A 13,928-nucleotide genomic window follows, 5' to 3' on the forward strand; every position below is an offset into this window, starting at 1 on the left:
CTATTCACAAGTTGCTTTTAGTTCTGAAGTGTATAGATTATCCTGCTTCACCTCTATTTTTGTCTTGTAGTTCTGGTACAGATTGATTGATAGGCCGAATGACCGCCTTCTATGCGATAACATTTCCGTGTTTTCAGGATGTACATGTGGTTTCCTTATTCAAAATCCAATGATACCAGTTTTACAACCCAAAACAAGTTAGGGACAAAGGTTGTCCCCAGATGGACTAAGGGAAAAATTGAATCTAAACTTCTAAAACAATTAAAGAAATTCAAACCTGAATCCCCAAAACTCAGCCCTGCAAGATATATGAATGTTTATCTAATCAAGCACTTGGTTTTATTGAGAAACCTGGTTAAACAGCCAAGGTGCATACTATAGGATACCAAGGCGGAAAAGAGAAGACATGGGAAATCAGGAAATGGGGTTCAGATGATAAGTTTGTGTTTTAAAAGCTTGAAGCATTGAAAAAAAAAGGTTAAAAAATGAGGAAGGTATGAAGCTGGCTGAGAAACCAAAATTTATGAACAGGAGTTGATAAAGTTCAAAATAATTTAAAGGAAGAAATAGAGGGAACTGGTGGGTGAGGAGAAAAATTGTGGCAACCTCATTGGTATCGTATTCTCAATATGTAGAGGAAACGGAGTAATCTATTAATAATTGCATATTGTACATACTTCCTGCTTTTTGATAAACACACCTGCTAGTGTTTACCCTATTTGTGTATATATGTAAAGATACTAAGGCAATTCATAATCTTAACCAAATCTTTATCAACTTTGTAGTATTGTTCTTTACTATCCATGAGTGAAAGTTTTGACTAACAGATGTTCAATTTATCATCTTTACCTCAGCCTATCTACTATTAAATTCTCATACATGTCTTCACTTCCCAGACAGGGAAGAGCCTTTGGGTGTTTTACCTACATAAAAGACCAATATAAATGGAAGTTGATGATGTTGCTCTCCTTGCCAGCTTCCTATCTGCTACTCTCGAGAAACTTTGGTTCATCCAAAACTCTGCTGCTCTTGATCCTATCATGCATAAGCTTTCGGTTTGTATGATTTCAGCCACTTCTGCATCTTTTCTTCAGCCATCTAGGTCCCAACTCTTTGGAATTCCTTCCCAAAGCCAATCCTGTCTTCCTCAAAACTCACGATTCTTGACCATTGCTCGGTCATTCCTTCCAATCTGTCCTTTGGCTGAGCATTTATTTCTCCCTGCACTCCTGTGAAGCACCTTTTGGACATTTTCTCTGTTGAAGTTACTACATAAATACAAGTATTGTTTGTGGGGGAACAGGTCGGTAGAAAGAGACAGTCGCACGTTAGCATGTAGTAGCCCAAACCGCGGAGAAAAATGCACTGCAAGCCCAGCCAAAGTTTTGAGACTGATTCCTGTTCAAATATCCAAGGTGCATTGTGCTGGACTGTTGTTGCTCTGCAGATTGGGGCTTTGATCTCTTTGGGGGAAAGAGATAGAGAAAATCAGAGATTTGCTTTGTCCCATTGAGCAGACAAGCCCCAAAGTGGTCAAAGAGACAGCATTGGCTGTGAAAAAGTCAAAGTAGCCATCGACAAAAATTTAAGAAAAAGGGCATGCAGTTAAAAATGAGAATATGATTTTAGCAACAGATAAAATGTAAACTTAATTATACTTGAGGAACATATGGGGTTAACAGCTTTCATTAAAAAGATCAAACATTACATCCTGTTTCAAGACGATACAGATTTCCCATCTGTCCACATCTCAATGCTTTAGCTGGCGGAACACAAAATTAATTCTAAGGGTCAAAATGTGAACCCTGTTCCCCAATCACTATTTCCTTGAAATTCCTTTCAATCTGGTAACAGTTGCTGAAATGTAACTCGAAACACATTAGGTTACAATAACCAAAAGACTGATGTGAAAGTAGAAAAGAAGCCAAGTTAATTGTATCCCTTTTCTCAGGCTTGAAGAATCTAGCACAGAGCTGCGATTGCAAGTGAGCAGACTGGAAGAAGAGTTGGACCAAGGGAAGAAGAAATATGCTATGCTTGAAATAAAGATGCGAAACGCAGAACGGGCACGCGAAGACGCAGAGAAGAGAAATCAACTTCTGCAGAAGGAGATGGAGGACTTCTTTGCCACACTAGGAGATTTGACACTGGATGCCAAGGAAACCAAACCAAAATAGCAAAATGTGCTTTTACGTTCTTAATACTGCAACATGCAAGACCATGAAGACACCGTTTACATACTTTGTTGACATTTTATAAGAAGCATATGCATTTATTTTAATGTTATGAATTAATGTGTTATGAGTATTAATAGACTATTCCATTTTGTACTACCTGTGTTTTTTTGTTGTTGTTGAAAAGCCTCTTGTAGCTCCCACAGGCTGTTTACACATGGTTTCCCCAAAGAACAACTATAGCAATTGCTTTGTCTTCTGGTTTATCTCCACTCCAAAGCATTCCACACCCTATGCTTTTCCTATTTGAGAAGCAGCAGTACAGCATGTGATTTGGTGAGGCCTATCCCTTCTCTGCTCCAGTAGGCCTGTTGTGAATTACCATTGTGCTTTTCCATCTATTGGGTGGGCTTGAAATGATAACATGTCTATGATATTTGCACAAAATGATCAGACTGGGCAAGGCTGAATATAAGGCTTTCTTTATGTACCCATATCAGTCAGTAATTCACCCCACGTGATTTATATATAAAGAATTTGTTATATTACAGTTACCAGTTTAGGACCTACCGGACTAATAGTGATAGCAAACCTGAGTATATGACCAGTTCCAGATCACACTCTAGTCAAAGATAGTGAAACTTTTCTGTGTATGCATATATGAAAAAAATTTACATTCACTGCCACCTGAATGCCAAATTGCAGTAGCTGTTAGCTCTTCATTGACAATACAAGATTAAAAAAATAATTTGAAAAGTGTTGAAGCCGTTCAGCGGACTGTATGGGAATTGTGTTAAATGTATTTTGCACTAGTTATGCTGTGCAATACTGCCTCCTGGAGGTGTTCTCTCACCAGCACCTCACTAAATTTGATTCTGGAGAGTTTTCATCCGAATTAGAGTTTGCATCATAAAGAAGCTGACCCTGCTTGGCATTGACACAGACTGTCTGATATGACTTACTGTCTGATATGGCTTGCCTCTATGAGAATCCTGAGATTTAACACAGTCTGTAGACATAAAGGCAAAAAAGGAAAGCAATTAGAAGACAGGCTGAACGGGGTAAGAATGGAAATATAGACTATCTTCAGTAAAAAAAATCCTCTGTGAAATTATGTTATGAATTCAAAGTCACAATGCTGCACAATGAAAGGGTACTCCACTCAAACTGCCCTTCTATTTCCTCTCTGATTTGTTCACACTGAATTTCTGGCCCCTTCCCCGATAGAGTTGGAGGAATATCAGTGCAGTTGGCAGCTTAACAAAATAAATCCAGGTTATGCTGTCAGGAATGAGCTGATTCTCTCTTCAAGCCATGTCGAAACCGAAAATAAAAAATATGGGATTTTGGAACCAAGCAAAAAAAATAATTTGCAGATTAATATTCCCCATCACTGCTGGGCATTGAAACTCTGATCATTAATGATTGCTTGTTCATTTAACATTTTCAAGCTGCACAAAAACAAAAAAAAAGTGTTAATGTTTTATAATGAAGATAATCATCTGCCAAGTTCCCCTTCATATAACTTAGCAAATTGGCTGGAATGAAGCAAATGACAATTTTCACACTACCAAAGACTGCAGATCTGAAGGGATGGGGAGGTGTCTGTATTTATACTATCAATTGCAAATTGGTGATAGCCAATTCGTAAATGACAATGCAGATAATGTGAAATGAAAGAATACTTAACCCTGAATCCGGTATGGGCATGGGGTTTCTGGCCAATGTCAGTGCCTGCAGCTTTGGTGATCATGGTCCAAGAGAGACATCCAGTGGAGTAGCTCAGCTCACAAAGGACATTTATAAGCTCATGAGAAACTAGGGTTTCTATTACATTCCACTGGATATATTGTGGGATTGTGTTCAAAATATAAACCAAAACTTACTTAGAATTAAAGTTACTTCTGTATGGATGGATGTTTTACTACTTTGCATGATAGTGCATTGGCTGTCATTTTGATCTCTCCAGATGCACCGACTCTTCCCTAAATTGCAATTCTGTTTAACTGGTGCGTTGATGTGAGCCCCAACACACACTCCTTTCACCAAGTCAGAAGCCATCCTGAATATTTAATTCCATCACTCAACATTTTGCTCCACTTCACGGCCACTCTGCAGGCCCCCAGAGAAATGCAACGTACTTCAGATTGTACTACCATAGTGACGTAAGTGCACACTTATCTGACAAAATGTGTTACTATTCCTTTTATTTCATGACAGTCTTAGTTTTACTGTTTCCAATAAGTTTTCGCTTCAGTGAAAGAAAACCATATTCCAAATAGGTCAGTCACAAAGATCTGCAAGAGTTTTAAAGCCCAGCTCCTCAGTGGCCCAGAACATCCGGTATATTACCCACCTCGTCACTCATGAGAAAATGGCTGTTGATTCATTCCCACTTTCATAACCTGTGTTTCAAGTCTCTTGCACTTTACACCATAGTGATATGGTGCGGCTGTATTCCTATTAATTACTGTGATGTTTAATTGATCAGTACAGTTTCAATAAAACAAAACTCCACAGAAGGACTGAGGTCACTCAACTACTATTTAGCATCCATGTCCAGATATTTTATTTATTGTTGCAATCCTTAACTTATTTACAGGAGTATGTTGAAGGATGTAGATCTGAGTGGATTAAAGTGGATGTTATTCTGTACATTTTATAAAGGTGTTCTCACACTGTCAATTAAACAAAATCTAATCCTCACCTATGGTCTAGCCAACCTGCCACTTGGGAATGCACTGGGGAGGGGGATGTGTTTTAAAGGTAAGTATTGTAAAGTGAGATTTTGTTTTTGACAATACCGTTGTACAAATGTTTGGACTAACATGCCAAGAAACCGTGATCAATAAGAAGGTCAGAATCTTTGGTTGAGGGAAGAGAAAAGGAATTGGAATGGAATATGGGAATAGAATACAAGTCTTCTTGGATATCGAATAGGTTCACCAAGACTACAGTTTGTTCCAGTATTTGGTGGAAATGTCCACTGCACCAGGGTATTATCCACAAGGTTTCCCTGCCTCGCACAGTTGACATGTGGCTGCATCATTGTAATGTAATCAGAGACCTGACACCACAAACACCCTTACCATTAAGTGCCAATGGTGAAAAAAAAATCCACTAATAGCAGTATTTTTCCCCCTACACTAGCCCAACAAGACCTTATGAAAACCAACTTGAGCAAATTTTGACGTCTGTATAAGGCTACATTTACTGATAGAGAGATTAACTTACTTTATTGTGTCTTTCTTCCCTTCATCTCCTCTCACATCGACCATCAATCCATGTGGCTATCCTTTGAGCACGCGCCTGGACAAAGTGCATTTATAGGCTGCTCAACTGCATAGTGCAGTGCAGCCAAGTCCGATCCTGTTCACACTCAGTTCTGGACATTTTCCCGCAGGAGCCAATGGATGGCATCAGCATGGGGAGTAGAGACGCTGAGGTCAAGTGCAGCCCCACCCAGGATCAACTAGCCCAATAAGGACTGGGAAGTCAGCAACGTTGCTGTCGTAGCTTCCCAAAAAAAAACAAATTCCTCCTGAAACTGGGCTAAGGTTGAGGTTTGTTCCACCAAATAAAGCTATGGTAAATTGTGGAGCCAGGGAGACATTAGCAGAGAAATGGCCATATAATGTAACACCACAAAAAGGCCCAAGAATGGAACCATGCATTATCACCATTACTTTGGTTTACAATGGCGTGCAGGAGGGGGCTTGGTTCAGTCCCAGCTGCATTTTCTGAACTCATTAAAAAATGAGGACTCAAACAGCCCGTGGGAGCGTACAATATCAGATGGTGTTACAAAAAACCCTTATGTGTTCACTGAGTACCAATTATTTACATTGTTTACGATTGGAAATAATTTGACAAGAATGAGGAATAACGCGTAGCTTGAATCCATGAGCAATGCAGATGTCCTCTTGTGTTTTATGTTTGTATATGAACTCAGGACAGTGGTGGTGCTGTGTTCTTCCTTTTTCTGGACTGGCTCGCTGGCGAAGCAGTAACTGGCTGTCAATCACATTATTACAGTGACTCCAAGGAACTAAACAAAGCAGATTATTTACCTGCTGGTCTGAGATAGGACATGTAACACAGATATGGTGACAGCAGTATTAATATATATATGCCTTATTTTTAAAGATTAAATTACAAGATATCCAATTTTCTGTGCCTTGTGGAGCCATATTTGCAGACTAGTTATGGACTGCTCCCACAGTCCATGCATTTACCTATTAAAATAGTAATGAAGTTGTCTTTGAAAATAAGGCCCGTAACTTTGTGACAATAAATTATTGCTTGCAGCGAGAACCAATTTGCACATACAATTTGAGATTTGAGCATGTCTTTTGAGACAGTTAAGATTTTTAAATGTCCAACCAATGTTAATGTATTTCATTGTTTTTTTGCACTATGTGAAAAGGAGCTTGCAAGTGGCTGGGCTCTTTACTGTTCTTGTATAGAATATATTATGCTTTTTAAGAGAAAAATAATTGATCAGTTTGTGTTTTTTTTTACAAAGCTTTCAAGATGAAACAAGGTTGAAATCATTCAATGTTAACTAGCAGTGCTGTGCAATAATATGAGTAAATCCCTACCCAAAGCTTGTTAAAATTAGCAAAGGCACCCTCCTTCCCACTGCAATAAATCTTCAAAAGGATTTAAATCTTTAATAGCTAAAGGAGTTTAAATCAAACGGTGAATACTGGAAATCTGCACAGTACATGAAAGCGTCGGTTTAAACGCTTCATTTAGAAGCACTGATCAAATCATCAGTTTCAGGTGAAATTAATCTGAGAGCTGGGGTGTGCTATTCCTGCTTTTATTTCAAAGTCTTGATTATAACTCTCAACAAAGTAAGCAATTATTTTCAGTGAAATATCCGATTGCTGTTATTTTGCAATCACCAGCTCATTCGTATTGTTTTAACTCGCAACAAAAAGCAGCAAAATTAATAATGACAATAAAATTCGGTACACATTCGAGATTTTAAATGTGTGCCTATCGACTATTAGAATTTTACATTTATGGTATAATTAAGGCAGGGATTTACTTTTAAGAATGTAAAGGTCATTTGATTTAGTCTTGAAACTCACTTAACGATTCCCCCTCGGATTCTGTTTTTGCTTTTAATAATTTGCTATTAATCTCGAGAAACCCGTTCGTACAAGTACTGCCCAAAATAATCTAAAATCTGAATTTCCCATTCATCTCACACAAGTTAAACTTGAAAGCACTTCAGCTTTTGGTGTGAAATAACCTCCCCTACATGTGCCCCCTACTGGTGTAAAATGGGCATTCTTTTACTCACTAAGAAAACTTACAAAATTCATTCATGTTTCAGCTCTGTCGTACCCCTGAAAGGACCATGACTTCAATAAATCAGTCATGGCATGGTTATACAAACTCGTGAATTCTGCTATGTGTGACCTGAATGAAATTGGTTCATTATCTGTAAAATGTCATCAGATCAGATAGTACAACTGCTTCCTAATGACATCTTCAAGAAGTTTAACCACCTTCTATGTCTTCTCCCATTATAAAAAGTTTTAAAACTAGTTTATTTCTGCACTCTACCCACCCCCGAGTTAAAAACTAAGCAATTCCCACTTGAAAATGTGTCACAGCTCACAGAAATCTAGTAATGTTCTCAAAAATACAAACACCAAGAGCCAAGCAGATCTCATTCATTGTTTGAAAGAGGAAATGGAAGAACTGAGACTATCTCAAAAGCAAGTTTTTTTTTTGAAAAGACAAGGAAGTTATATTTCATGATCAAAGACAATATTTTTTTTCTTAGCTCACTGAATTGTGGATCTATCCAAAACTGCTTCAGTGCTGGTTTAGATCCCCTTGAAGCTCCTTATCACCGAGTCCGAATTTGCTTTCAGAAAGTGGAACTATGTTCTTATTACAACAAAATTTAACTGCTAAGAATTTGCTTTTGTTAAAAAAGCAATGTGTGTGTAACTTTACATAAAACTATGAAAATTCCAGCATCCGTTTTCTTTAGAAGTTTTTGGTTTGTTTTCGAAACGTTTAACCTTCAAAGGAATTCTATGCCGCAAGTTCTGAATTCAACCCCTTCATGAATAACTGGCTATATTCTAAAATCTAATGAATGAAAATTAATATTTGGAGACTTTCAAGATCAGATAGTCAGGCTGGTGTGTATCGCTTGTGCAAACACTATACAAGACGTAGGATACAAAGCATGTCCCGGGAACATTCAGATATGTTACTGCGGCTTATCAATGTTCATGGAAACAGCAATAAATACGAGTTAAAGCTTGAAATTGGGCCTCTGCTATCAAGTTACCTGAACATACTTAAAAAGGGCTAAACAGTGAGGGGCCTTGCCTTCCAGTTGGGGAATCTAAAAGGTGGCCCATATGTAGAGATTGAAAAACTATACAGAATGGAAATAGAGAACTGCCTCACAAGGTTTGGCAGCTATTCATATCTACATTCTGTCAGCCTCGATTCTTAGAGGAAAATCAGTCTAGTTCTGTTAAAAGCACAAGCAAAGAGATAGTGCAAATATGGTTGGCTTTTTTTTTTAAACTGAGAAGAAAAAAGGCAGATAACATGTTGAAAAGTAATTTGGGGGGTGGGGAGAAGGAAATTTATTCTGATCAAAATATGTGAATGGTATCAATATTGGAGCAAGATTATTTTCTGATCACTATTTCTACAGAAATGCTTGTCTTACGAACATTCATACGAACATACAAATTAGGAGCAGAAGTAGGCCACTTGGCCCCTCTAGCCTGTTCCGCCATTCAGTAAGATCATGGCTGATCTGTTTGTGTCTCGCATTCCACATTCCCATCTACCCCTGATAACCTTTGATTCCTTGCCTAACAAGAATCTATCTACCCCCACCTTAAAATTATTCAATGACCCTGCCTCCACCACTTTCTAAAGGCAGAGAGTTCCAAAGTTGCACAACCCTCACAGAAAAAAATTTCTCCTCAGTCTTAAAAGGGCGACCCCCTAACTTTAAAACAGTGCCCCCTAGTTCTGGACTGTCCCACAAGAAACATCCTTTCCACATCCACCTGGTCAAGAACATTCAGGATCTTATATACTTCAATTAAGTCTCCCCTCACTCTTCTAAACTCGTGAAAACAAGCCCAGTCTGTCCAACCTTTCCTCATAAGACAACCCGCTCATTCCAGATATCAATCTGGTAAACCTCCTCTGAACCGCCTCCAACATATTCACATCCTTCCTTAAATAAGGAGACCAAAACCGCACACAGTATTCAAGATGTGGTTTCAGCAATGCCCTGTATAACTGAAGCATAACATCCTTGCCTTTATTTTCAATTTCTCTAATAATAAAGGATAGCATTCCATAAGACTTCTTTATTACTTGCTGTACCTGCATACTAACTTTTTGTGACTCGTAGAACACCTAGATCCCTCTGCACCTTGGAGTTCTGCAGTCATTCTCCATTTAGGTAATACTCTTTTTTATTCTTCCTGCCAAAGTGAACAACTTCACATTTTCCCACATTATACTCCATCTGCCAGATTTTTACCCACTCACTCAACCTATATATATTGGTCTGCAACCTCCTTATGTCCTCTTGACAACATACTTTCCTACCTATCTTGGTGTCATCTCCAAATTTAGCTACCATGCCATCGCTCCCCTCATCTAAGTCATTGATATATATTGTAAAAAGTTGAGGCCCCAGCAGACCCCTGCAGGACTCCACCCTGCCAATCAGAAAAGGACCCATTTATGCATATTCTCTGTTTTCTGCCAGCCAACCAATCTTCTTTCCATGCTACTATGTTACCACTACACCATGAGCTCCTATTTTGCGCAATAACCTTTTATGTGGCACTTTTGTCAAATGCCTTCTGAAAATCCAATTACAGTACATCAACGGGCTCCCTTTATTCACGGCACATGTTACTCCTTTAAAGAACTCCAATAAATTGGTTAAACATGATTTCCCTTTCACAAAGCCATGCTGACTATTCCTGATTACCTTGTGTTTTTCTAAGTGCCCAGCTATAGCCTCCTTAATGATCGATTCTAACACCTTCCCCATGACAGATGTCAAGCTAACTGGCCTATAGTTACCTGCTTTCCGCCTTCCCCCCTTCTTGAATAGATGGGTTATATTTGTTATTTTCCAGTCTGATGGAGCCTTTCCAGAATCTAGCCAATTTTGAAAAATTATCAACGCATCCCCTACCTCATTAGCCACCTCTTTTAAGACCCTCAGATGAAGCCCATCAGGACCCGGGGACTTGTCATGGCGCAGCTCCATCAGTTCCCTGGTGACTGTAATTTCACCAAGTTCCTCTCTTCCTTCCACCTCCTGATTTACAGCTATTACTGGAATTTTTTGTATCCTCTATGGTGAAGACAGGAGCAAAATGTTCATTTCATCTGCCCTTTCCTTATTATCTACCATTAACTCCCCACTCTCACTCTCTAGAGGACCAACATTTACTTTACTTACTCTTTTCCTTTTTAAATACCTATAGAAACTCTTGCTATCTGTTTTTACATTTCTAGCTAGCTTCCTCTCATACTCTAATTTCTTTCTCCTGATTAACCTTTTAGTCGTTCTCTGATGCTCTTTATATTCTGACCAATCATCTGACCTGCCACTCATCTTTGCGCAATTTTACGTCTTTTCCTTAAGTTTGATGCTTTCTTTAACTCCTTTAGTTAACCATGGACAGTGGGTCCTCCCCTTAGAATTTTTCTTTATAGTAGGAATACACTTATCCTGAGTATTCTGAAATATCCCCTTGAATGTCTGCCTCTGCTTCTCTATTGATCTATCTCCTAGACTAGTAACCCAGTTCACTTCAGTTAGCTCAGCTTTCATGCCCATAGTTGCTCTTATTTAAGTTTAAAATACTTGTCTTTTTAGAATCTTCCACGATTCCAATAGAAAAGTAGGGAATCCCCCACAACCATGTGCTCTTTATTGTGTCACAAGATCATCCAACAAGTTATACCAACATTTATCGAGTCGTGGGGCACACCAAACTCTGATAAAAGCTTCCCATTGTGGGGTTCATTTGAATTCCTGTGCCGCACTGTAACATATGCAAATGCCTGTTACATATTCACCTGATTCAGTCAAACTCCATATTCAGCAGAGACAAATCTGTAACTATGAGCAACAGGAAAAAAATCCACAACTAAAAACAAAGAAATTGAATCAAACCATAAAAATTTCAAAATGCCTTTGGCTGCCATTTTAATTATCACGAATTGAAACATCACAATGTTGAAAATAAAGATTAGGGACAGATAGACACACTCGTTTCACAATAACATGACAAAACTTATGTACAAAATTTTATTTTGCATCTTTCAACATCTTTATTAACATTTTTACTCTAAGACTTAGTGGCATAAAGTTCGAGTTCCTATTCTTCCTGGACCTGTCAGTTGGAGAGAGTGAAGAACTATTCCGGTGTCTGCAAATTCTCAGCATGCTGCAGTCTAACATGAATATCATGACGTAATCCCAGCAACATGAAACATGCATAATTACTGTTCTAACCTAAAGAAATACATTTGTTTTTCTAAATGATTTTAAAACAAGTTAGAAACTTTTTTTGTGCCAAGTTCGGAAAGGAAACCTATTTTCAAGTGCTTTTTTAAAGTGCAGAAACAGAGTGGCAGAAAGAGAAGAGAAAAGAAATGAGAACTAAACAGGAGAGAAAAAAATTGCATCAAAAAATGTTTGCTTTACTGACTCTAGATAGAATTATTACAACATTATTTCCAAACCTTCTTTGGAACAAGCCCACCAGCCTTTTTCTTGCTAGCCACCATCCACTGTCCTCAGTCTGCATCTTCCATTATCTCCAAACTAGCCCCTCCCTGCCTGATCCTAGGACCTATCCCAGTACATGCCGCACTGTAGTCTTTAGAAAAGTTAAGACAAGAGAAATTGAGAATATGGGTAAAGAACATAGGAACAATCAAGGATGCTGATTTACAGTTTTCACAGAAAATTGCAGAGTTATGGAGCTTGACCAGTAAAACGTGCTAGTATAACATGCAATCAATTTGACCTATTATTCAGTCATATCAAATCAATTTAGTAATACACCATGCATGGTGTAACACCTCTATTATTAAAAAGAGCAAAGTCACAGGAGACTTGTTAAAACAGTACGTCTAACACGCATTTGCTCTGTCACACTTCGTCCATCACATGAACATTCCTTTCATTCTTTGGCTCAAATTTCAAACTCATAAAACAGCAAAAATAAAAATCACAGCTTAACAAGTAATCAAAATGCTACTTGTCACTTGATATGTAGTCTTTTTGAATTTGACTTTACCAATCAAATGGACAAATGGCAACAACTAGCAATAAAACAAAGATGAACCAATCAGGTTATTCCAATTATGTTTTGAAAATCCCTTTAGCCATCTTCTTGCTTTATCTATGAATATAAATACTTACAGTAAGTAGTTTGTAAAGCAAAACAAAAAAAATACACCTGTCATTTGTTTCTCTGATAGAGGCCTGTATCTATGCGAGAAGCCAGAAAATTGAGCTCATTGAGGTTCCCCAAACCAGCAATTTGGTAAGGATATTTTAATTAGCAGCTTATAATTCCCACGTACACCCATGCTCACAACTGGTGTGTGTGCCAGGACTCAACAAAAAGAACAATTCTGTGCCACTGAAAATTAGAGTGTGTTCTGTCCTTTGCACAAAATATTCAAAACAAATTTAAGTATTAATTGTTCTAAATTCTGTGAAAATACAAGTACTTTTAGCAGCATGTGTGTGGCAAATTAAACTTTAAACAATGACAAATTTCAAAGAGAAATTTTTATACAGAACCAGGTTACTTAGCTGCCTTTTAGTTTACTTTGTCATGCTAGACCCACACCTGCCAAGAATGAGGCATATTAATTTTGCCATATGGACATTAAATTTCAGATTGTTGCTAGGAAGAGGAGAAGGCCTGTTACAAGGGCTGCCAGACACTTGACTGGAAGGCATTTACATACCAGTTGGGACAAGAGAGGTTACTTCCCTTATCCAGTCAACCCACAATGGACTTTGAGCACTGAAGGCAGGGAAGCGCATTCCAGGCCCTGCTATGATGATACAATCCAGAGCCAAGACATGGTCAGACCAGCTAGTCACATGACTAACCTGCTTGGCAACCTGGGTTTTTCTGAATTGTACAAACAGTTTGAACTTACAGACTGCAGAGTGCTTCTGGACTGAAGAAGACCTCTCCTGTCTGTCTGCTCCCATCTCTTTCTCACTGAACTCCAAATCCACTGAAGACACATGAACCCTAAGAGAGAAAAGTCTCCTACATCCAGCAAGATTTAAGAATACTGGACCCCAACGAAAAGCACAATCAAGGACTCTGCAGCGAGCGAGGAACCATATTGCCTCAAACTTTTCCACTTTATTTCTTCTGCTCTTTTCTGTCTCTATCTGCCTGTGTGTATCGCCTATGCATGCTAGCGTGGGCACGTCGTATATCTGTAGGCATTAACCGAATAAGAGTTTAAGTTCAATAAAATTTCAACCTTTTTTCTTTGAACCTAAGAAAAATTGTTTGGCTGGTTTCTTTGTCTTATAATTGAAAAGTAGTGAACAAGGATTCACCAAGGGGGAGCTAAAAACACTGTTTAAAATAAAACCCTGTTACAGTAAGACCAGGTGAAGGCTGAGAGGGACCCCTAGACACCTTTCTCACCTGGCCTTAACTTGCAACTAAAAGG

At 38.4% G+C, this 13,928-nt stretch overlaps 1 protein-coding gene across 3 annotated transcripts in view; it reads left to right on the plus strand.

The window, feature by feature from the left end:
• Positions 1–6,602, plus strand: part of LOC137355492 (rho GTPase-activating protein 22-like) — a 330,838-nt gene extending 324,236 nt beyond the window's left edge. For all 3 annotated transcript variants that reach the window (XM_068020688.1, XM_068020689.1, XM_068020690.1), the window contains one exon: positions 1,952–6,602. In XM_068020688.1, the coding sequence (XP_067876789.1) occupies positions 1,952–2,177 (226 nt within the window). In that variant the 3' untranslated portion in view covers positions 2,178–6,602. The remainder of the gene's footprint in view (positions 1–1,951) is intronic.
• The last annotated feature ends 7,326 nt before the right edge of the window (positions 6,603–13,928 follow it).

Source organism: Heterodontus francisci, chromosome 42 (assembly GCF_036365525.1).
Source record: "Heterodontus francisci isolate sHetFra1 chromosome 42, sHetFra1.hap1, whole genome shotgun sequence".
Lineage (NCBI taxonomy): Eukaryota > Metazoa > Chordata > Chondrichthyes > Heterodontiformes > Heterodontidae > Heterodontus > Heterodontus francisci.